This window comes from Helianthus annuus, chromosome 14 (assembly GCF_002127325.2).
Source record: "Helianthus annuus cultivar XRQ/B chromosome 14, HanXRQr2.0-SUNRISE, whole genome shotgun sequence".
NCBI lineage: Eukaryota > Viridiplantae > Streptophyta > Magnoliopsida > Asterales > Asteraceae > Helianthus > Helianthus annuus.
Genome location: NC_035446.2, coordinates 71,447,111 through 71,472,145, shown reverse-complemented (window position 1 = coordinate 71,472,145; position 25,035 = coordinate 71,447,111). Strand labels below are relative to the sequence as shown.

Genomic DNA, 25,035 nt, shown 5'->3' with positions numbered 1-25,035 from the left:
GGGGTCGAAAACGTATATACCCAAAAATTTCTATACGGAAACTACATATGAGTTTTCAATTTAGGGTGTAATGAGCCGAACTGCTTATAAGCAAGTTAATGTGGACTCACTAAAAATCGAATTGAGTGGAGCTTTACACTCATTCTTTTGGTGTACTTTTATGTGTAGAAGCACTGTATAAACAATCTCAAAGCTTTACACTCATTCTTTTGGTGTACTTTTGTAGAACAAACTTAGCATTGTTTGTATATTGACACCTGGGTATATTGTTTAGAGTGGATTCAATTTATGTTTTTGTAGCTAATGGTCATTGTTTATAAAAAAAGTTGAGGAACATGTTGAAGAAGAAGTAGCAAAGCGAACATGAGGTTGAATATGCTTAATTTCTCTTTGAAACTTCAAGTTTCCGAGATTCTGGTATGTGATCATGGTGTAGAGAAATAGGTTTTTAGTAATCTAATGATTTATTATGTGCATTAAGTGATTGTTTAAAGAATTACAAAGATGTTGTTAGTGTATTTTTTGAAAGCCATACATTAGAAACCGCCTATAGTAACTAGTAACGACACATCAAAAGATTTAAGAATCCGGTTGCAAGAAGATGGTTATGTAGATATATTTGATGAAGAGCGGTCTTCACAGCAACTTCATTCAATAGTGTGGCTGGTAAGGATGATGGTGAATAATATGACGACGACGATATGGCAGATATGGTATGTGTTTTTGAATTTAGGGTTCATGTTTTATATAATAACAAATGTTGAAAGGACATATCATCAATTGGCGTTTCCACTTTCCAGGTTTCTCATGACCGGTCTCTGCCGGTCTTCAAGACTTGACTTACATTCACCACTGAAAACACCAGCCCCGTCGTCATGCTTGTGTGTGACGTGTGGCTTATCTCGATGTTGAGCTTTATGTGACGCTCTTTTTTATCCGGTAGTCTATGGTTTTGTTCTTTATTATATGATTTGTGTTCAGAGTTTGGCCCTTTTTTAGGGTTTTTGTTAATGCCCAATAAGTGTTCAAAAATTTGTTTTGAAAAATTTGCCTTTGGGGTTTTACTCTAAGCTTTAGAAGATTGTTGTGTGTATATTAGGAGTACAGTTTGGGCATGTAATGCATTTAACGCGTCCTGCCGCAACGCGCACATAATGGGCCTATTGTTTATTAACAATATGCCGGTTCTAAATTAAACCGAACCAAAAATTTTAGAATTTGTTATGTTTATGACTCAGTACCGAATTGAACCACCATGTACACACCATTAAAATCACTGATTTAAGTATTATTTATTCCGCCCTTAAAAATATTTTAAGTATTTATTTTTTATTTTACGAAGTATTATTTATTCCATCCTGTAAAGTTCACAAGAATTAACACTATCTACTTAATAAAAACTAAAATTGCACATGTAGCCTTAATAAAATTCCAAGCTGTGACAATACTACCTTTAATTAAATATAAAGTATTTTATCGTTCAATTAGTTTTCTATCAAATTGGCGAATCACGTATCAGATCTTTGTACTAAACACATAAAATCAAACCATGATAACAAGATCCAGACAGCTTTAACTAAATTTGACATGACAGATACACATGGGTCAAAAAATAAAGCAAAATTCCCATCTTTAAATTAGATTAAGATTGTTGGTAACTATTCCATCTTTCCTATGTCGTTGCAAGTGTTCGCATCTAGTTACATGGTAGATGCGTATTATTAACAAAATCCGCCATTAAAAAAACTCAAAATTTATAGGGAATTGAACTTCATAAACAAAAAAAAAGTTACTGATTATACTTAATGAAGGGATACATGAAGTTAATTTGACGTATGATGAAAATTTTAAGAAACCATTCTCTATAATACTTGAGGAAAAGTACATACGTAACTATATCAATAATATCTTTTTTCATAAGTATATGAACAAAACACTAAATATTCTCAAACTTAAAAACCATGGTAACATGGTTTAAGAAAGAATCTTACTTTGTGCAAGAACACGTTTTAGCAAGGAATAGCATATTTGTCAATCATGTAGGTCACAATTCATAAAATAAAGCCAAGGGCAATATAGTAAAATACATGCGTTTATGAGTGGGGGGAAGCATCATATTCTTTCAAAAGACAAATCTTCTATATATACTCTACACTCCAAAAACACAAGAACCCCTAAAATCTCCTCTTTATTTCCTGTTATTTTCATCTTAAATTCACAAATTAATGGCTAATCAGCTCACAGATGATCAAATCTCCGAGTTCAAAGAAGCTTTTAGCCTTTTTGATAAGGATGGAGATGGTCAGTTCTTGTTCTATGTTCTTTTTTTATATGTCATGATTTAAAGCTGGGTACATACAAATGGTAATTTGTAAATTGTAGTTTGTTAGTTTAGATCATTGCTAGTTACTATATGTTATGTGGTTAAGTTTAGGACTTGCTAAGAGGGTTAAATTTTATCCAATGAAGATGCACACATAATGTTGAGCTCAAGCCAGCTTGTGGCTCGTCGAGCTAGAGCCAACTCGTTTATTATTATTTCTTGTAATTTTTAAAGTTTTCTATTTTTTCACATATGGATTTAATAAAAAAATAACAATATTTTGAACATGCACACATAAAGCAAAATTTATAGGTCGTTACAATTTATATATACTAAATTTGGGCTTAATTTAAATGAGTTAGTTTACCTTGTATTGGACTCGACTCGTTTACAAACCAACTTTTTTTAGCGAGCCGTGAACTTTTTTAACAGCCCGTGTGCACTCAGTTATGCTTTTTAAAGATTCATGATTTCTTCATGGAATGTGCTTAAAATCTGATCTAAAACAAGCTTTCATATTATTTTAAAACCTTTATAGCATCTATTGGTAGAAAAAACAATGAAGAATCAAAATGTGAAATTTGTAATGAAGAAATTGTGTGTATGGTGTTGTGTTGCAGGCTACATCACGACGAAGGAGCTTGGAACCGTTATGAGGTCTCTTGGACAAAACCCCACAGAGGCCGAACTTCAGGACATGATCAACGAGGTTGATGCTGATGGAAACGGTACCATTGATTTCCCTGAGTTTCTTGGTCTAATGGCCAAGAAGATGAAGGACAACGATTCTGAGGAGGAGCTTAAGGAGGCTTTTAAGGTTTTCGATAAGAACCAAGATGGTGTCATATCTGCAGCCGAGCTTCGTCATGTTATGACCAATCTTGGTGAGAAGCTGACGGATGAGGAAATTGATGAGATGATTCGTGAGGCTGATGTTGACGGTGATGGAAAGATCAACTATGAGGAATTTGTTAAGATCATGATGGCCAAGTGAGGATCTTGAACCCGAAACACAAAACATTAAAACATTGAAAAATATTTTGAAAAAGTTAAAACAAGATATTTAATTTTGCTTGTTGGTAGGATTCATTTCATATTTTAAATATTTCTTTGGGTTCTTTTCGGTTTATCCTGCCTCTTTGCTCTTTAGCTTTTGAGTAGTTTCTTTGTGCTTGCTAGAACAAATTTGATAATTCATCCATGATATATATGTTAAATCAGCTTTTTTCGTTCTAAAATTTCGCTATTCGGGTAGGGAAAACTCACTTTGAGTTTCATTTGTTTTATAAGGATCAATCTTTTATTCAAAGATGTAGCATTTCTTGCACTTAGGATCTGGTTCTTGAGCAGAATTAGATTTCTCCGTAACTTGGTTATAGGGCTATTTTGACTGCTATGTGTTGACATTTACTTGATTTGGTGGACCTTTGACTATCATTTTTTGTCTATTATTTGTTTTCATTGGTAATACTATTTGCCAACGATTTGAAGGATGCAAACAAAATGCGGGTCTTTATATTCGTGAGCATTGCTTTCTAAACGAGTTAAATAGGATCATAATGATTATCTGCCAACTCGGTAAAGACATGCTTGATAGTAATTTTGGCTAATTGGCTCGTGTAAACTTTTAGTCGAGTTCAAGCTAAAGGTAGCTTGCTCGAATAAATTTACATTTGATTTTCATTGTGTATTGATGGTTTTACGCTCTGCTTGCAGTGTGCACATATAATGTATATATGTGTGGGCCCTCGGGGGGCAAAAGTGAAATTGTACTAATTTTAACGTTATTTTACTAATTTCATGAAAATAACGTTAAAAATGGGGATGGTTAATCATGCATCATGTAGTGCCGTTGATAGTCGAAAGACAAGGGGGGTAAATGCACTAATCGACCTTTTTGCCAAGAGTTATGCGCCTTATGTCCAAAAAAATGTGACATGTTTTATTCATGTTTTTCTTTTGCCACTATATAAGAACACATCATGTGGATTTAACAAATGTGACAAAACATATGTTTACAGAAGGAGAAGAAGAGGAAGGGAAGAAGGTAGCATGCAATCAACATCAAGAACCACTACATTAAGTGGGAGGAAAAAGAGTCGTTTTACTTGTGTTGTCCTCTGATTATACCAATATTCTCGTGTATAATAAAGTTAATTTAACCGGGTATTATGACGTCATAAATGAGTGTATTGTCTATGCAAAAAAACTCATATTTGTGAATAAATGATTAATATTCAAGTCTCTAATCTTATGCTGTAATTGTCCATACGAACCTCTCACTCTCTTCTTTGATCCGACTATCCATACAATATTCAAGTCTCTAAACAACCTCCAGGAAAGGGAGTCTTGTTTAGTAAAGGGTCCAGTTTTATTATTGTTGCATATGCTGACTCAGACTGGGTTCTAAGTCACACAAATCTGTTACTAGAATGTATATATTTCTGGGAAATTCTTTACTTTCTTGGAAAAGTAAGAAACAAGCCATGATTTCTAGATCTTCAGCAGAAACTGAGTATAGATCTATGTTTACCGCAGCTTGTGATGTGATGTGGATAAGAACATTTTATATGAATTGAGAATTAAAGTTACTTTGCCAATTCAAATGCACTGTGATAATAATGTTGTTGTATCAATTGCTCTTAACCCTGTCTTTCATGACAAGACTAAACACTTTGAGATTGATTTATATTTTCTAAGAGATTTAGTTTCTAAAGGTGTTATAAAGCTTATTGGAATCGAGTCTAAAAACAGTTAGCTGATTTCTTAACAAAAGGTCTTATAAATCAACACAATCCCGTTCGGCTATTAAACTTGGGGTGGGGGTGGGGGTGGGGGGGTTGTTAAAATTACATTATACATACCAGTTTAATAGTTAGAATGTTATATTGTACCAAGTTAATATTTTACTTTGTTAACAAAAGGTCTTCTTATAAATCAGCACAATGAATTGTGTCATTCTACTAGCATGTTTGACCTGTTTGGCTATTAAACTGGGGGGTGTTAAAATTAACAAACCAAGTTTGTTAATATGTTACTTATAGTTGCTATTTTTTGTTTTGTTTGTTGGGTTGCTGATATGAATTGGGCTGCTGATATGTTCGTGGGCTGAGTTCCTGGATTCAAGTATGCAGAGAAGGATTGAAGGGTTGTTATAACAACTTGATATAAGAGCATTCTCATCCAACCCATCAAAATCTGTGTGGGGTGTTTTTAAAATATAAAAAGTATAAAAAGTGGTTGTGAGTGGAGGAGAGAAAAAATGTTACTGTTTATCTGTATATTTGGGGGACACTGTTCACCCCCTATACTTTTTTAATATATATTGAAAGTGATTGTGAGTGGAGGAGAGAGAAAATGTAATGATAAAGGTAAAAAAAAGTTATAAAATTGAAAAGAAGAGGGAAAAAGTATTTGTTTTTAGTGAAAATATGTTGATATAGGAGTTGTTTTTTAGTGGAATGTATGTATAATTTTAGGGTGTTGGATGAGAATGCTCTAAGTTGTTTTCTTTGGTGTAATCATTCTGTATCACTTAGGTTATGTGTAGTGTGGTGCCATGTATGCCTATAAAGCCCTATAGCGCCCCTCAACACCATTATGGGGGTGTTATGGGGGGTTGAAATCTTGAGAGCGCTATGTTCATAACGGCGTGAATGATTTGCAAATTTTTACCCCCACTCACACACACATATATATAGATACATATGTATGTATAATTGAAGGGGTTATTAATTAATTGAGTAATGATGAGGTAGGAGCTTTATGACTACGGGCTCTAGTGATATAACGCTTCATAAAGGCTTTGTGTGACGTGACACGACACGTGTTGCATAACGCCCACAAAAAGACTTTATGACTACAGATGGCCTTAGGGGTTTTCTTTAATAAACTTTTGGGTTGAGTTGTTGATCCGATTGCATCTTGATACCATATCTTTGACACTATTAGCATATCATTTAGCGATACACAATTATATTGCTAATAAGTAATTAGCTAATGATAAGATAGTATAGTCATAAAAAAATAATTACTTAAGACACAGTCTATTTTCCTCATTATTTTCACTCCCAATTTCTTTTACAATTGTAACTACGGATATGTTATTTTGTTCGCTTTAATACTATGTAATGCACGTGGGTGGTTGAACGTTTTTGCATATATAGTTTGTTCGAGTTAACAATTTCATGCTTTTGTTTGATTTAACGGTTTCGTCGCAAAACGCGGGTATTAAAAACTAGTTTTATCAATATAACAAATGCATTATCCTTATAGTTTATATAAGATACACTTTTATCACATTTAATTTTTATTTAATTTGATTTTTCTTAGATAACTTGTGTTCGTAAACTTTTTAAATGATTTGAATACGTCACTGCGTTTGATTTTTTGATGTTCCGATATTAAATATGGTAAAAACGAAGTTGCATTCAAATCGAAAAAAGAGTGTTTTTTTATATCGTAGGTTATACAAGTGTTAGTATCCTGACGAACCAAACTCAATTCTGATCGAACTATCAATACCGGTATTCGTTTTAATTGTTCTGATCGATATAATGTCAGTATCATTTTGGTCATAACAACCTTTTTTGGTTTTGTGTTCAATTGTTATAGCGATTAGCGAGTGCTAAGGCTATGCGGTATGGTGATGGCCCTCCGTTGGAGGATGATTTGCCACGTAGGATGGGTGTGAGGATGAGGCAAAGAGGATGGAGGTATGGAAATAGGAGGATAGACCTAAAACGTATATGTATATATTGTATGTATAGGTGTGTGAGAGAGGGGGAGGGATGATTTTTGTCCTTTTGTGGACCGGCACCAACTTCTGGAAAGGGGCGGTGAGGACGCGGGGGGGGGGGGGGCGGTGTTTGGCCTGGCACCGGACCATAACGAACCGGGGAAAATCCCCATACCTCGCATGTAGCTCGCGGATTTTAATTTGTTCGGTTTTTGAAACTGATTGAACCGGTTTAACCGACTAACCCTAGCCCCATCTCCGCAAAACTCACTAACTCGGTGAGTCCCACTCAGTTATCGGTCGTGGAATCTTTCATCAAAAACTGTATTCTCTAAATCAAAATCTCACGCCTCCACCACTCAAATCAAAGACCTACACTGTTATTGTATCATATTCTCTATCGATTTCAGGTATTGCTGTACAAATCCTGATCATAAAACTGTTATTGTCGACGACTCAGTTCTCCTTACGTCGCCAATCTCACCATATTCAATCAATAAAGGCTCTATGTTCTTCGGCTTCTAGACTCAAACTTGAGTTCATATTCAATCTGACTTGATTTCAATTCGTAAGTTAGTATTTTCGAGTTATTGGAATGATTCAATTTCAATTGTCTGTGTTCAGTTATGTGCTTATATGCCCTCAATTTGATCAAGAAAGTTTTGAAGAACCCTAATTTGTTAAACAGAAAGAAAAAGATTCACATTTGATCTTCGCATGTCAACTGAGTTACTTTTTTAGTAACTATCGTCTATCGATCATGTGAGCATATTTTTGACATTAGATTTTTTTTTTTTTTTTTTTTTTTTTTTGTAAAATTGCCTAACTTTTCAATCTTTAGAAGGTATTAAGTTCATGTTGGTTAAAATTGACAATATGAATCCTTGGTTTTAAGGGTCTCTTTATAGTTGTTATGTGGACCAGCAGCACACTCATGTTAGCTGCAACTGTCACTAATGGCCTTATATGCAAACCACTTTTATCATTCATTGACATTTCATGATCACTTTCAGTTATGTTTAGTGTTTGTAATTGCTGAATATGGGTGCTGTTTTGTATCTAAATCCAGCACGTTCTTGTAAAATTGTCAATGAAAATAATGTAATATGCTGCTTTGCAATGATAGGGTACTTTGAGGTTCTGCAACATCAGTGTGTATAAGTTTCAGTTTTGAGAAGCTCGCTAAGATGATTTGTGAAATGGCAAATGTTAAAATTTCTTATCCAGTTTTCATATGCTTAACCTTTTTTTATTTTTGATTTTTTTTTATTTTTTAAAAAAAAATTGATTTTTTTTTTAATTTATTTATATTTTTAGCCTATCATGCCCAAATCCATCTTGACAGAAACCCACCTTGACCTAAACCCATCCTAGCCCATTTCTTAATAAACTCATCCTAACCCAAACCCATCCTAACCCATACCCATCCTAACCCATTACCCAAACCTGCCCAACCCACCCATTTTGCCACTCCTAGTCAATAAAACGTGTTTTTACATACAAAGATCACCAACTTTTAGTTGAAGTTCAACATCAAATTTTAAAAGACCATAGACATAAAGATATCAGATTTGAATAACAATTTAAAAAAAAAAAAGTTATCTCTGATCAGTTATTGTTATCTCTGATCAGTTTTATTGGTGAGTAGCTTCCTAAATTTATACATTATTTGATTATATGGTGAAATTGTTTAAGCATTTTTTGCTTTAGGTTTGAATAATGGATATTCACATTGAGAAACAGAAGAGTAGATATCCATAAATAATAATTTGATTAAAAATGCATTAGCAGATTTCAATTGTTAATCATCATGTTTTTACGTAGGAGCGTACAAAAGGATGACAGTGTTAAAGAGATACGTATTGAGGCTATTCATGTCATTAAAATACATAACAGCGAATGTAGTGGACAGAAACAATGGGCGGATAGTTGCAACGGCTTCAACAGTTGAACATTCTATAAAGAACTCGCTTGAGTGTGGTCGAACCTGTAACGCAAAGGCTGCAACCGTTGTGGGTGAGGTGTTGGCTATGCGGCTCAAGGTTGAAGGTCTTGAATCGGGCCAAGAAAGAGGGATTCATGTAGATGTCAACAAAGAGCTCGAGAAAAAAGATTTTAAAAACCGAACCAAAGTTTGGGCTGTTATTAACTCTCTTAAGAACAATGGAGTCAAGCTCATTCTTGATGAGAATAATGATGCTTCTCACCCGGGTTAAAGCTATTTGTTATTATTCACTTAGCTTGGTCTTAACCCACATCGCCCATTTGATCTTTTGTTTGATAGATATAAATCTGGTGACACTAAGCTTGGTCAAATTATCAGAATAATTTGGGTATTTTTAGTGTAGATGAGAAATAGATAGTAATAGATTTGTTTTTATTTTTGTGTATTGATTGAAACTGATATCAGAGTTGTTTTTATTCAAGTGTTTTGATTGAAACTGCTGGTAATGGGTTAACCAACTGGCTAACTAACTGCTGGTAATGGGCTAATGAACTATAAACACTTTTTCATGTATCTCCTTCTCAACTTGCAGAATTACATTTTTACTCAAATCATGTTTGAAGTGCATTGTATGAAGTGGCGGACCCAGGAAGTTTTTCCTAGGGGTGCGGAATATTTTCAAAGATTTTAGACCCCTAGCTGTATAAAAATATCGGTTCATAACGGGTCGGGTCGGATCATGTAAGACAAAAGAACATCAAACTAAAATTTACAAATCATCAAAAACACGTCATTACAAATTACAAACGTACTTAAAATTGTGCCCTACAGGTTTTTTTTTTAAATATATCCAAAATATCATCTAAATATACTAAACACGCCATAAGTTCATTACATTCTTACTCATTGGTCCAAAATATCATCTAAAGATACTAAACACTATAGGTTCATTACATTCTTACTCATCTATATTTTCTTCTAATCATCACAAAAAACAAAATAAATAAATGAACCATACTAGTTCTATATTGGAATTCTGAAGTAATATGGGTCGGTCCAACCGGAATTTTGGTTTTTCTGGTAAAAAAAAGCCACCAGGTCGTGAACAGTGGCGTCAAGTCGCTGGGAGTTTTTTGGGGGCGGGATTTGGAAATGTAATGGGTGGATGGGTTTGGGTAATTTTATTTAGTTCAAATTTATTTAGGTTGGGTTGGGCTTGTGTTAATAAAAATTAATTGCAGATTGAGCTTTGATTTGATTAAATAATTAAGGGAATAAATGGTTAATAATTATTTTTTTTCTAAATGGGGCGGTTGAAAATTTTCAAGGGGTGCGGTCGGAATTTCCGACAAAAAATAACACTAAAAAATATTTTTTCATGGGGTGCGCCCGCCCACCCTAAACTTCATGTGGGTACGCCCCTGATTGTATGTCATATATTGAAATTTTCTATTTTGTGAAAATATGTAATTTTGCAAGTTTGAAGGATTCCCTGTTATAAGGGTTGTAAATAATTAATGTGTTAAAAATTAATCCAGATTAGGATTGTCCTCCCAAATGTGATGTTGGGTCAAAGTCGATTAGGGTTTGCAAACAATTTAGAGCCACACTTTATTCATCTTTAACCACTTTCATTGTCAATAATACACTAAATTTGGGTGTACTTTCATTCACCGCTGAAGGGTTATGATTCTAAATATTGCGCAAGCCATGCGCACGCAGGGCCATACCCACACTTAACTGCAACAGCACTCAGCTTGTTCCAGAGTTCCTGTGCAGGGACCTACCTGCGTACGCGCAACCTGGACAGCTCATAAAAGTACATCCAGTACAAGAGGCAGCAGCCTGTAGTCAATCAACATGCGTCAGGCTTTGCCCTGACAATCCCCATAACAAGTACACTCAGCAAGCGACGTGGCATCAATCATCGTGCGCCAACGTCCCTCCACCTTTGCAAATACTACCTGTCGTATCAGAGGGGACAAAGTGGGCATTCCTTGTTGGTTACGTCTGACTCAAGGCCCATTGATACAAAACACAGCCTTTGGTGATGCTCTTTTAGAGTTACCCATATATGTTTTTTTAAAAAATGATTTTTTTAATTTTTAGATTTTTTATTTTTATTTTTGCACACGAAGTATGAAGTCTACAACTCTGTGTGATGCTCTTTTAGAGTTAGGGCAGGCGGGGTGGTCCGTTATGGACCATCCATAACGCGTTGAACCATCACGAAACACCGCCGCCGACCACCCCAAAACGCGTTATAAACAAAACGCGTTAAACAGATAACGCGTTGAACTTTTTGAATAAAGGCTGCATGGGGGCATCTCTTCAAATGACACGTGTACATATGCATATAAAGGTTGCATGGGGGCATCTCTTCAAATGACACGTGTACATATGCATATAATTCACACACGAAATATGGGATATATACACACGAAACATGTATATATTCACACACATGTATATAGTTCAAAAAAAATTGGGAGTGATAGAATTCCATCACTAGTGATACCACCCCCCCTACATTTCTATCACTAGTGATAGAATATTGGGTGATGACATGGCATGATTTGATTGGATAGTGGGAGTGATAGAAACTATTACTAGTGAACCACCCCTCCTCCCCTTACCCATATATGTTTGGTTAAAACTTAAAAACCAATCCTGACCCATGACTAATTTTAATAGAAATTTTAAAACCCATCTTGACTCATCCTTACTTATTTTCCAGACCCATTGTGACTTGTTTCATTTTTAAGATAACCCAAATGGGGTTTTGTTGCCAGGCCTACCTAAATCCTTTTGAAAAGTCTTCCGCAACAGTATAATACTTTGGAAACTTTGGGATCATATTTTCGGGTAATCTTTACATATAGTTGATTAATATTACAAAATGGTTTAGAACACAAGTGACTAGTTATCACGCATCTAAACCAAACACCAAGATCACACCGAACCAAACATTAGTATCCATAGCGAATCACATGACAGGAAATGAAGTTACACATCCACTGATCCACCCATATGCTTCCTTGAACAATCTTTCTTCGCGTTTGAGCATCTCACGTCCTTGCAATAGACTTGAAAGGTGATGTACGTGACAATATCGCACCACTATTTGATTGGAAATGAAGTACATTTCTTCAGCCTTTTAAGAATCTGTCATTCTTTATTTTCGTCGGGGTTTGTGGATTTATTCTTGCAAAACAAATATGAAGCATATAAGAGATCGTGTGATGTAATGAGAGCAGGTATGATAATAGGTGAGCATAATACTCTTAGCAAGTGATCAAGAACATGAAGAGAAAAAAGAAAGTTATATTGACTTACATGTAAGTGTAATGCTCTCTCAAGTTCTTTAATGACGGTTGCCATAGGGAGCTGAGAAGCTTCTCCAACACATCGACATGCAACTTTAAAAAATGCGTACAAAGAACCTTTATCGGGTCCTCCATTTGAAGTGATTTTGTCAGTTTCTTCCTTTAGCTTAGGATCTATTAGTCTCTGTATCATTCCGTCAATATTGATGCTTTGGCGTGCAAGCCTTTTGTCATTTACTACTACGTAACCTGGGTCATACGCCAACTTCCAAGAAAAGATTTCAAAAAGAACCACTCCAAAAGAGAAAACATCCGACTCTCTTTTCAATTCGCCTGTTGTTTCATATTCTGGATCCCATGTTTCATATCCTGGATCCGTTGTTTCATATTCTGGATCCCTGAACACTTTCACGCCCGCCTCTTGATTTGTTGGATGTAACTTAGAGATCCCAAAGTAAGCAATCTTTGCCGCCTTGTTCTTGTCTAACAGAATGTTGGGACTACTTATGTCACCATGTAGGATGTCCATCTTAGTGTGAAGGTGATCGAGTCCTCGTGCAATCTCAAGGCATAGCTGTAGACGGTGGGTCCATGTAAGATTATTCATGTTGCTAACGTTTTTCAAACAGTCACCGAGGCTTCCCTCAGAAGCATGCTCGTAGACAAGGATCATTTCATCACCTTCATCACAAAAGCCAAGAAGAGAAACTATATTTGGATGCTTATAACGAGCACGCATTTCAAGTTCTGAAAAGAATCCTTCTTTTCCTTGCACACCTTTTCTACTAGTGATGCGTTTTATAGCCACGGTAATGCGTTTCTTGGATGGTTCACCATTATCCTTCCCTTGTGTTTCCAACGAACTATCGTTGCCAAAATGCTCAAGTTCAGCTTTGTACACCATCCCATTAGAGTCTACACCAATGCAGTATGTTTCAGCAAAGTTCTCCGTAGCCAACACTATATCACTGAGTTCAAATCTTGAGAGTTCCATGGTATCCCCCTGCAACAACATTGTGTGTTAAAATATATAAGAAATTTGTACATGCTGGCAAGAATGAAAACAAAATAAAAACGGAATTGTCCTTTATCATTTGTTCCTATGTAGTTAATATCCCGATATATTAACCGATATATCAGTGATATATCGGTTAGCGGTATATATTGGTTATCGGTCCCCTGCCGAGATAACGGTACAAAAGATCGGTCAGAATATCGGTACCGATAATATCAGCGATATTGACCGATATTGAACCGAGATTTGACCAAGTTTAAAAGGGGGTCAATGATATGAAGAAACAAAATTGTATTTTCTATAAAAAGGTTGACTTACTTGCAAGTTCAATGCATTTTGAAGTTCCTTGATTATAACTTCCATTGTTGGACGTTTGCCTTGAGTTTCTGCCAAACATTGATATGCAATTTTAGAATAAGTGTCCAAAGAATCTTGATTGGGTCCTCTATTTAAAGTAAAAATGTGATCATCATCTCCTTCTAACATTTTAGGATCTATCAATTCCTTTAACGTTCCCTCATTGAAGCGTCTCCTTGCAATGGGTGCAAGGCCCATGTCATATTCACCAAGGTAAATTGGGTCATAGGCCATCCTCCCGGATAGGACCTCAAATAAAACGACTCCAAATGAATAAATATCCGATTCCTTTTTATATTTGAATGTAGTCAAATACTCTGGATCCATGTACACCTCTGTGCCTGCAATATTTTTTGTATAAATAGTGCTAGCTTGTTGCTTCATAGGATGGAACTTTGAGAGACCAAAGTCGGCAATCTTTGCGTTCAGATTTTCATCTAACAGAATGTTCTCACTCTTTATGTCTCGATGTATTATCCTTGGTTTTCCCTCTGTGTTGGTATGAAGGTAATTAATTCCATGTGCAATATCAAGGCAAATCTGTAATCTTTGTGCCCAAGTAAGTGTAACCGTTTTACTATTGCTTCCCAAATAATCACTAAGGCTTCCTTTAAAAGCATACTCGTAGACAAGAATCATTTCACGAGCTTCTCTAGAAAATCCAAGGAGAGATACTATATTTGAATGCTTACAGCTAGTAAGCAATTCAATTTCTGTTAAAAACCCTTGTTTACCTTGCTCGTCTTCTCTACTAAATATGCGCTTTATGGCCACAGTTTTGTTTATCTTGCGCAGTTCATCTTTACACTTCCCTTCTAAAGATGACAAACTTTGGATGTCTAAAACGTCAAGTTTTGCCTTGTAAACTATGCCGTACCCACCACACCCAACAGAGCCTGCTTCATCAAAATCATTTGTGGCTCGCCTTATTTCCCTAAGTGGGATCTTCAAAAACTCGATCTACAAAATTAGGCGTCAAGTAAGAAGAGGAGTAATAAAGCTTGTACATCAGTACATGCTAGCAAGAAAGATAAATTAGATAAAGATTAGCGTCCTTCATACTATGTTCATCCCTATCTAGTATCACAGGAAAACTAATTTTATAAAGTAATAAAAAATATCAAACAAACTATAGTGTTATATTTGTTATATAATGTTATATAGTGTTACATAGCGTTATATGGTATTATATGGTGTTACATATTGTTATACGGTGTTTATATGGTGTTATATAGTATTATATATAGTGTTATAATACACTTCTCACACTTTGGGCACTTTTTACAGGATCCTCTACCTATATATATATATATATATGTGAAAGACCTCATATTTAAAAATAAAAAAAAAATATAGGGCAAACACTTAAATAGCTTGTCGAGACATGTACTTAAAACGCTATCATACTAATTTGAATTTTCCGAAAGGACAAGACTTCTAGAAAACACATGAGCACATACTTTTTAGAATAGTGCAGTTTCATATATGAGGAGAAATATGATCATATTGTTTTGGTTAACTATGTCGCTTGGGTTATGGTGAAAATACAACTTTATGAACCATAATCACCTCAAACTAATTACAATAAAGTAATTACCTTCGAGTTGTTGGATGATGTACCTCCATCTGCAGCTATCGAGTGTTCCTATAATACAAATTGCCGCCATAAAAATAAATGCGTAAACATAAAAGTAATAATCAGAAAAGGATGAAAAATACAAAAGGATGGGCTTACAAGATTTGCATGTTTCAATTGAAGTTCCAACACCTCCTCAAGTTCTTTGACAATATGATCCATAGTTGGACGCTGCACAAGTTGTTGATTCAAGCATTTATAAGTTATGTCTGTGAAGAGTTCCAACGATTGTGGGTCCATTTGTTTCCTTAAATCAGGATTGATGATCTTATCTAGTTCGTCCTGAACACCGTCATTTGTAATCGTTGGTTTCCTCCCACAAAGGACTTCAAACAATAACACACCAAAAGAGCAAACATCATATTTGGGTGTCATATTGATGTTACCAAAGTAGCGAAAGAAGAGAAGGCGATGCCTCCAACTTTGAGGATATTTTGTGGAAAGTTCAAAACCGTACATCTTGGGTTCCCAATTATTATCTAAAAATATTTTAGAGCTACTGATGTCACAATGTATGAGATCATAATGGATGTAGTTCAATGCATTAGCAACACCTAAACATATTTGAAGTCTTTGAGACCATGTGAGAGTTGGATCATTCAGATGTTGGTCAAGAGTTCCATGAACTGATTGTTTGTAAATTATTATCTTTTCATTATCCTCATCAAAAAGCCAAAAGAAGGAAACAATATTTTTATGTTGGAGACTCTTAAGCATTGAAATCTCCGTCTCAAACTCGTCTCCCTGCCCGTAGTTACGATCTAACCTTCGTACGGAAAAATTCACCAAATTCCCATACTGCAAATGTTGTCCTTTGTACACCTTTCCTAATCTACCTTCCGTAATGAGATTTCCATCCGAAAAGTTGTTGGTGGCAGATAATATCTCTTCTAATCTGTAGTTCTACGTAATCGCAGAGCAAGAAAGATTATATATTATAAAAACAGTATCTAAAAGTTAAATACAAAAGCTAATAAACTAATGAAGAATGACAATATCGTATCGAATATACCACTTTTGATAAATAACAAATTATAATTAATAAATATCTAATGAATTGGTTACAAACTGGGCTAAAGTGATGTTTATGAAAATACACATAATAATATTTATTTTAAAGTATGTTTCTCAACAACAAAAAAGTAGGCATCACTTTTTATACAAAGAGAAATTATATGTGATACAAATCCTTAATCGTACATACTTATGACTATTAAGGGCATACGCTCTCACATTCTCATGAATTAATGCCAATTTTAACTCGGATAGATAATTTCTCTTATACAAATGTATTTTTAAAGTTGAAGAGCTTTGACCGGTTTGTAAATCAAGAGATAATATAGCCCTTTATGCCTCCGATCGATTTCCCAGCTCAAATAGCAAGAAAGTCTTGTCTATTTTAAGGTAGCAAGAGTTAAAGGCAGGCACCAGTACCTGTATGCCTTCTAAAAACTGTAGCGCCGCCTTGTGTGCTAAAAGTGAAGCTCCTACCTCTTCCTGCAAAAGCAAGTTTTCTTTAAAATATACTTGTGAGTCGATTATATGGATTCCATAAATGACAAACACAATCCTATAATACATAATCTGACACTATTCGTGAAGCTTTGGCTCACTCACTGGATTACGTAATGTTATAATTGAGAATATGAGGACTCTTGATCAGAAAGACACCTGAACGTCAGTATATTTATGTGTTTCCCATATAAGGCAATCGGTTGCAAATGGGTTATTCATGATAAAAGTTAATTTATAAAATTCTCGTTCCGAGTTAGAAACCCGATTAGTTGACAAAGGAGTGGATTATTCTAAGACGTTTTGACTTTTGACCTATGCCCGTCTCTTTATTCTTGGTCTGAATGTTTTCATATACACCCGTATCAGCACTGCTAAGAGTTCAATAGTACCACATATGGGTCCACATTGACCCTTCTATGTTGTTTTCCCATCATGTGTTAGATTTGTGTTACTCTTTCATTTACTAAGGACAGTCAACCATCCTTTACATCTAATTATCATAGCCACTTGGAAATGGTTTAAAGATGATAAACTCACTTCCGAAACTTGAAAAGCTGCTTCCACATCATCAAAATTTGTCTCTTCTTTTTCCAGAAATTCAGGCTGTTTGAAATCCTTTTTAAACCACTCATCATTCAAAAGCTCAGGTAATGTTATCCGCTGCCACAAAAAAAAAAAAAAAAAAAAAAAACCTCGGTGTTTAAAGAGGCATAACTTGAACTGTAATGGACAAACAGTGAAATGCTGCAAGGGACTTGGATACAGTTTTAATGCTCAAGTAGTGATATCTTAAAATGCACGTATCTTATTCCAGTAATAATGAAGCCATGATCTCAATAACAAAATGCCACCGTGAGTACAGACACTTACAGTAGAGCGGTCAGGATCCAATAAGCGATGTATCAACCTTTTTGTATCTAAGGAGAGCCATGAAGGACAAGTGAACTCTGCAGCTTTAATCTACATACAAAAACACCAAAAGTAACTCAAAACAAGATTATGACAAGGAATCAAATTTACAACACAATTTAATACAGTACTCACTCTTCCAAGTAGGTTCATACGATTAGAATCATCAAATGGCATGTAACCCGCAAGTAATTCAAAGAGTATGACTCCACACGACCATAAATCTGCAGCTGCCCCGTCATATCCTTTATCACTCAACACCTAAAAATGATTGAATTTCAAATACTCCATGAACAAGTACCGGATGAAGATGAGTAAGCAAGGTGGTAATTTTGACCCATTTCCAAATGGGTCGCGATTTTGTTTACGTTTTATATCTACTAGGTCAAATGGGCAAATAAAGTTGAATGTATATATGAACAAAAAGTGTTTTAGCCCCTACCAAAGTGACCCATTTTGACCTGTTACACAACCCATCCGACTTGTCGGCCTGCATGGGCAGCCCTGAGGGTGGGCGGGGAGGACCACCGGCTAGGGCCCGGTATTTCGAGGGGCGCATTATTTTATGAAAAAAACCCGATATGTATATGTATAATATTATTTTTAATAGGATATACCCATACAAACACCAAGATAGGCCCACTTACAAAACTATTTTTATGGTTTAGATTAGTTAATAGCCCATTGGTATTAGGTTTAGATCTTTAGTGAGCCCAATACCCAATTTCGTTAAGGCCTGAGGGCACGTTTTTTCAAGCTCAAACAGGATACACGAATTCTCAGGGCCGGCCACCTATTGTATGCATAATAAAGAAATAGGATAGAATTAACAATTGCCTGCACCTCAGGAGCGGCATAATTTGTAGTTCCACACTTCGTGTGAAGCAAGCCGTCGGCCTGCAAAAAAGGATCCCTAAAATTTAATATAAGATACAACACAAAGAACAATTAAAAGTTCAAATATTATATTTACCTCAACTTGTTGAGCAAGGGCACTCCATACAAAATCTGTAACTTTGAGGTTGCCAGATGCATCCAGAAGCAAATTTTTTGGCTGCAGGGATAACAAGGTTAGAAAGTAGCGAGACTATAGATACAGATACATAAAAAGATCTGGTAATAAGTATTGGGCAAAGGGAGGCTTGAATATAAATGAACTTTTACGACCTTTAGATCTCTATGATAGATGCCCCTACTATGGCAATAATCAACAGCATTAATGAGCTGTTGAAAATAATATCTGGCTTCATCTTCATTCATTCGTCCATGTTCCACCTACATAATCGATCTATAACGTTATGTATCATCTTTCTACGCTGTATTAGCTTTAAAATTCTCAAACAACTCAAAGAAAAACTATATATATATGAAGATCATAAGATTACAATTTTATCCGAAAGATTTCCCCCGCGGAGATACTCGAGTATGACGTATATGTCTGAAGGGGTCCCTATAACCTGAAGAAACAAAACACTATTAAAGGCATAGTTGTTAATGGCGAATAGCGATAAATAGCAGGCGGCTATATTATATATAGCGATACACTAGAATTTTTTTTTTAAATATTATATGTATATTATATCAAAAATACCCTGGTATATATATGCTATTTTACATGTATATTTAACAAAAACCTAAAATCCAACTATTTTATAGCTATATTTAATTGCTATTTATATTTAAAAAAAATAAAGTGTCGCTATTCTCGCTATTCATCGCTATAACCCAAATAGGGACACTGGACCTATACGCTACGTAGCGTGCTATAGCGATCGCTACGGTTGCTATTGACAACTATGATTAAAGGAGACGCATATCTTAATATTTAAAAAAAAAAGAATGTTGCCAAAACCTCGTATAAGCGGACCACATTTGGATGCTTTAGCAACTTCATAGTTGCAATTTCCATTTTTATCTGCATCGCCAAGATTATACATAGAAAGGAAAGTAAATCAACCGAATTTGACTAACCAGAAGGGCAGTAGTGTAAATATTCCGAAATCATTCATCAACAGTCAGAAAGCTTTAAATAATATGTATAATATCATAAATATCATAAGAGATTGTGAGAGTTGAGGTAACCTGTTGAAGCATATCAAGGTTAACAGCTTTTCTCTTGTTATAGATCTTGATCGCCACAGTTTCCCCGGTCTCGGTATGCTTAGCAATCTTCACTTTTCCAAGAGTTCCAATACCAAGTGTCTTTCCCAGTTGATAGTTGGTCAGGAAGGGAGCCATTCTTGATTATCTTATAACAAAACACTATACCTGTATATTCCTTTCTTCAGCTATGACTAATCACATCAATGGCTTCTTCTTCTACATGATCTTTAATCATCAAAATTGCAAAGTGATTAAATGATGGGTCATGTCTTATAGAGTAGATAATATGATCATGCTCCAACTCCATGTTAATCTATCTAAAAAGGAGTTGAAAAGCCTAAAACAACTAAATCAAAAGCAAATAATGAAAAACTTAAATAGAAATTGCAGAGAATTTTTCAGCATAGAATCAAGGAGACGATGATACCTGGGCGGATATTCAGGACAGAGGATGTCGGTAGATCTACAGAGGTTGGACTTCTGAGGGGTGTTTGGCCTAATTTTTTTTTTCTTATGCTTATCTATATCTATAATCTATATCTATATCTATAATCCATATAATCTTCCTCTTCCTATCCTATAATAATAAACAAAAATCTTTTTTGGACACGTGTAATTCTGGTGTTTTCTCACCTTATTTTCCTATTTATCTCTTATATTAAATAATAATAATAACTTTAACAGAAAATTATATTTTTTTATTTACTATTCAAAGTTACATTTATATAACCCGTGTAATACACGAAGTTTTTAAAGATATAACTTTTTATCATTTGTTATGTAAAATTAGATTTATTCAACACGTTTAATACACGAGGTTTTTAAGGATATAATTTTTTTATTATTTGGTAGATTTTTCAACCCGACTATACATGGGTTTTTTAAAGATACGGCGTTTTTAGTATTTAATATACATAATTACATTTATTTAATCTGTGTAATACACATAGTTTTTAAAGATATAACTCTTTTTTACATCTATTCAACATGTGTAATATATAGGGTTTTTAGGATATAATTTTTTATTATTTGGTAGATTTATTCAACCCGATTATACACGAGTTTTTTAAAGATACGACGTTTTTAGTATTTAGTATACAAAATTACATTTATTTAATATGTGTAATACACATGGTTTTTAAAGATATATTTTTATTATTTGACATATAAAATTACATTTATTTAACCCGTACAATATACGGGGTTCATAAAGATATAATTTTTTTATTATTTAATATATAAAATTACATTTATTCAACTCGTGTAATACACGGGGTTCTAACCTAGTACTATATTAAGAGAACTGGGTAAATGAAGCAAACCTTTATAGAGGGGAGAAACTTGAACATTGTCCAAAGTTTTAAGACATTTTGAGAGCAATCTAGACATTTCTTCCATGAAATCTATGCCCACTTATGTCTTCCATTAATTGAATTATAAATTAAGGAATTAAATAAAAGTTTTATAATAATTAAAGGAATTAGTATGTATAAATATAAATAATCTATACTTCTATACTACCTTATTAAGAGAACTAGAATTTTTACCCTTTTGGTAATTTTACATTGTGTACACATTTTGAAGCAACATGTACAAGAGAGTCAAGCTATTTTAGACCGTGGGGTATGGTGGGGCGTGGGTTGGGGGCATGGTGCGACACGTGGACTATGGGGCACCCAAGACCAAAAGCCAATTTCAAAGGGGTATGGTGGGGCGTGGGTTGGGTGGCGTGGAAAAAAGGCAATTTCAAAGGGTTATATTTTAAAATTTAAATGGCCCGCTATGCCCTAGCCAACAAGCCAATAAGAGCCGGCCACATAGGATCGCTAGCATGCCCCACGCCCGGCCTTAAACTCCCGCCCAAGGGGCCACGCCCAAAACCAAGCCCACCCGGGGTGGTGACTTGGGCGTTTCTCTCCAACCCACGCCCCAACCCCCGCCCCATACCCCATAGTCTTAGAGGGAGTAAACTTACGCATTTCCCAAAAATTTAAGACACTTTAAGGGCATTTTAGTGATTTCGACACCTTTGTAGCTTATAATTAAGATAAATGTATAAAATTTTTCATCAGTACTACTCATCAGTATTTTATGATTATCAGATAAATGTATAAAATTAATAATATTATTACCTTATTAAGAGAATTGGGATTTTTACCCTTTTGGTAATTTTACATTGTGTACACATTTTGAAGCAACATGTACAAGAGAGCCAAGCTATTTTAGAGGGAGTAAACTTGCGCATTTCCCAAAAATTTAAGACACTTTAAGGGTATTTTAGTGATTTCGGCACCTTTGTAACCTATAATTAAGATTAGTGTACAAAATTTTTCCTCGGTACTACTTATCAATATTTTATGATAAAATCCGATAAATGTATAAAATTAATAATATTTCAAACATATATTTATATAACAGGTGATCAAAACCAAACTCCTCGTGGAGTTGAAAACTCAAATAAATCAATAAATAAACATATAATTGGAATTAACTCTTTTTGTTGAATGCAGTGTAACTTAAATAATTCGTTTCATTTTATCAAGTGTCGTAACCGATCTTGTTTAAATGGCTATCATTGAAAATCAAATAAATCGTTATAACCACTTTGATGAAAGTTTTTTATATATAAAAAAAGAAACACACTGTCATGTGAATCAATTCAGTTTGAAGTGGTTCTAAAATCATCATCGAACCAAACCTGCAAATGTTGCATCTTCTGGCAAAAGTAACTTCCATGACCGGATAGCATCACCATCTTGTTAACTCAACGACGTATAATCACGACATCTTCGAATTGGAGCACTGCCGCAATTGTGTGAAGTCATCTGAGCTATCACATCAGATCCAACGACAACCTTCATATTTGCTCGCCAGTTTAACACAACCGCTAGCACTATCGTTCCCATTTTCAGGATTCAACGGCCACCATCTTCCATTCCGTAGCTTATCAACTACAACTACCTGAGGAGATCTCAGGAATACAACACAATCTACTATGTATCTAGTCAGGTTGGTAAAGAATTCTTTTGAAACTGACTAATATTATCTACAACAATATAGTTGAACTTATAATTCCTAAAAATTTGCAACACAATTTAGTGTTTATCTAGTAAGAGTTGTAAATTTTTGGAGTATTTTATTTATATTACTTGTTACAAAAAAATGTTTATAAAAGAATTGTTTTTTTGTATAAAAACAAAATGTTTTGTTTATAAATAAAGTAAAAAACTGTTTTAAACATGTAAAGTTTCGTTTTTTTAATAAAAGATAATAATAATAAAAGATAAGTTGTTATAGTTGTAAGTGAGTTTATTTTGTTGGTTAAATAATAAAGTTTATAATTTTATTTTTTAAAGTTCATAACTTTTTTTAATATCCACATGGTACTCACTCAATAAACTTTAAGTTTAAATTTTTTGTTTTTATAAGAAAAAAATAGTAGTTGACTCGTAAGTACGTTTTACACCTTTAACTTTAATTGTTAAATTTCGTTTTTATATATAAAAATTTATATTTTCATAAAATTTTAAAAACAGTTTTTATAAAAAATAAAATGTTAATAGTTTATATCTTTATTAACTTTATATCATAGTAAGTTCAGTTTTTTAGTTTAGCTTTAATGTTTATTACTTTATCATTCTTTTAATTAAGAAATACAAATTATTATATTAATGTCCAAAAATAACTGCAATATTTTATAATTTCAGCTTGACTATATCTAACTGCAATATCTATTTATTGCAACTTTAGCATATTAACATATACAAGTTCAGTTGACTTGTAAATTTAGGACACTAACTTTATTTTGAACTTTGTTAATATGGTCAATAACTGCATTATATTAACACAAAAAATAAAATTCAATTTTTTTTTCTTTATTCATATGTCTAGATCAAATATAACAACTGAAAATGAAAAAAAAAACATAAAAACACTTGATAGATTTCATATTAGACTACATAAAATCTGTTCCACTTCTGAATTGACACTCAAGATATTTTTAATCGGGTTTTTTGGTTTGTGCTTGAATCGGCAGTATCTTCTAATTCCTCTTCTTTGTCATTGTCCTTATAATCGTCTAAATTAATAACCTGACTCCATTTCCATTTAGAGAGTCTCTTGGATCTCTTCCTTTGAGTCTCAAACTTCTTATCCTTAAAAAGGATAAAAATTGAATAAAAAAAGTTAAAAACGATTAAATAAACCTTAAAATTATATCTTCACTAAATTCACGTTGAAGATTAGATTTGTATGGACTAAATATTACACCATAAAAAATAATATCAACACTTTTTTCACCATCATCCTGCAATAAAACACACATATAATAATATAATAAACATGTTAATGTGAAAGATATAAGCAAAAATAATACTTAAAAACCATCAAAATCAATACCTTGGAAACTTGTTCGACAACTGGGTTGTTTAAATTGGCATGTGTCATCATGCAACTGAATCTGAAAAATCAAATAAGTTAATATTCACAAAAAAGTAAGAGTGAATTTCAAGGATTGTCCTTTATCTTTATACCCATTTTCAAGCAATGTCCTTAACCTTTAAAACTGATAAGTTTTGTACTTTATGTTTCCAAATGTTGCACGGTTTGTCCTTTTGGCCTAACCCAGTTAGTTTTTTTTGTTAAATCGTATCATGTGCCTTGCACATGAGGACAATTTTATCATTTTACCTTTGCAGGGACTAATTATGTAAATAACTTAAAAAATGGTTTAGAAAACTAATATATATATATATATATATACACACAAAAAAACCATACTCTTTCATTCTCTCCCTCTTTCTCACCTCTCCTTCTCTCCCACCACCTCCTGCCACCCTTTCACCACCGTCACTTACACCTGCCACCTCCTTCTCTCTACTCTCTCTCTCTCTCTAGCACCACCACCTGCCACCAGCACCCTCACACAGCACTACCACCGTACGACCGCAACACCTCCCCCACACACCAACAGTCAAATTAAACTTTCACAATGTACTGCAAATAGAAATTAGGTTGTGGCTTTTAATCCCTGAACCTAGACGAGCAGTATGCACTAAAATACTTACAGTTTGCACAGCTACAACAACGTTTTGAGAATTTCAAGCAAAATTGAGAGTTCTGGCGATGAGCACAGACGAAGCAAAGGACGATTGGGTGTAAAATTAGAC

General features: G+C 34.2%; 3 protein-coding genes across 6 annotated transcripts; 2 read left to right on the top strand and 1 right to left on the bottom strand.

Moving 5' to 3' along the window:
- Positions 1–2,156: 2,156 nt before the first annotated feature.
- Positions 2,157–4,572, top strand: LOC110908317 (calmodulin-7). The gene is made up of 3 exons (XM_022153236.2): positions 2,157–2,301; positions 2,944–3,313; positions 4,345–4,572. The coding sequence occupies exons 1-3, from the start codon at positions 2,226–2,228 to the stop codon at positions 4,445–4,447; spliced, it is 549 nt and encodes a 182-aa protein (XP_022008928.1). The 5' UTR covers positions 2,157–2,225; the 3' UTR covers positions 4,448–4,572.
- A 2,702-nt stretch (positions 4,573–7,274) lies between these two features.
- Positions 7,275–9,487, top strand: LOC110908316 (50S ribosomal protein L18). Of its 3 annotated transcripts, none has more exons than XM_022153235.2 (2): positions 7,275–7,471; positions 8,886–9,487. In XM_022153235.2, exon 2 carries the CDS (start codon positions 8,900–8,902, stop codon positions 9,275–9,277), a length of 378 nt encoding a protein of 125 aa, XP_022008927.1. In that variant the 5' UTR covers positions 7,275–7,471; positions 8,886–8,899; the 3' UTR covers positions 9,278–9,487. The 3 variants fall into 3 exon arrangements, with proteins under 3 accessions (XP_022008927.1, XP_022008926.1, XP_022008925.1); XM_022153234.2 differs by having other exon boundaries at positions 7,276–7,633; XM_022153233.2 differs by having other exon boundaries at positions 7,282–7,629.
- A 2,353-nt stretch (positions 9,488–11,840) lies between these two features.
- Positions 11,841–20,389, bottom strand: LOC110908315. Of its 2 annotated transcripts, XM_022153232.2 has the most exons (17): positions 20,295–20,389; positions 20,033–20,092; positions 19,847–19,966; positions 19,617–19,679; positions 19,150–19,221; positions 18,932–19,039; positions 18,738–18,818; positions 18,608–18,661; positions 17,900–18,025; positions 17,726–17,815; positions 17,393–17,515; positions 16,775–16,837; positions 15,440–16,243; positions 15,302–15,349; positions 13,666–14,664; positions 12,343–13,335; positions 11,841–12,210 (listed from the first exon to the last, which is right to left on the bottom strand). In XM_022153232.2, exons 3-17 carry the CDS (start codon positions 19,856–19,858, stop codon positions 12,175–12,177), a joined length of 3,672 nt encoding a protein of 1,223 aa, XP_022008924.1. In that variant the 5' UTR covers positions 19,859–19,966; positions 20,033–20,092; positions 20,295–20,389; the 3' UTR covers positions 11,841–12,174. The 2 variants fall into 2 exon arrangements, with proteins under 2 accessions (XP_022008924.1, XP_022008923.1); XM_022153231.2 differs by having other exon boundaries at positions 19,847–20,092.
- Positions 20,390–25,035: the final 4,646 nt, after the last annotated feature.

What these genes read in the sequence shown, in the direction of transcription:
- LOC110908317 (XM_022153236.2), top strand. Translation starts at nt 2,226, where the DNA reads ATGGCTAATCAGCTCACAGATGATCAAATCTCCGAGTTCAAAGAAGCT. An exon ending in TTTTGATAAGGATGGAGATG is followed by an intron (nt 2,302 to 2,943) that starts GTCAGTTCTTGT and finishes GTTGTGTTGCAG; the next exon opens with GCTACATCACGACGAAGGAG. An exon ending in GTTAAGATCATGATGGCCAA is followed by an intron (nt 3,314 to 4,344) that starts GTGAGGATCTTG and finishes ATATGTTTACAG; the next exon opens with AAGGAGAAGAAGAGGAAGGG.
- LOC110908316 (XM_022153235.2), top strand. Translation starts at nt 8,900, where the DNA reads ATGACAGTGTTAAAGAGATACGTATTGAGGCTATTCATGTCATTAAAA.
- LOC110908315 (XM_022153231.2), bottom strand. Translation starts at nt 20,002, where the DNA reads ATGGCTCCCTTCCTGACCAACTATCAACTGGGAAAGACACTTGGTATT. An exon ending in ACCTTGATATGCTTCAACAG is followed by an intron (nt 19,680 to 19,846) that starts GTTACCTCAACT and finishes TTGGCGATGCAG; the next exon opens with ATAAAAATGGAAATTGCAAC. An exon ending in ATGTGGTCCGCTTATACGAG is followed by an intron (nt 19,222 to 19,616) that starts GTTTTGGCAACA and finishes TTGTTTCTTCAG; the next exon opens with GTTATAGGGACCCCTTCAGA.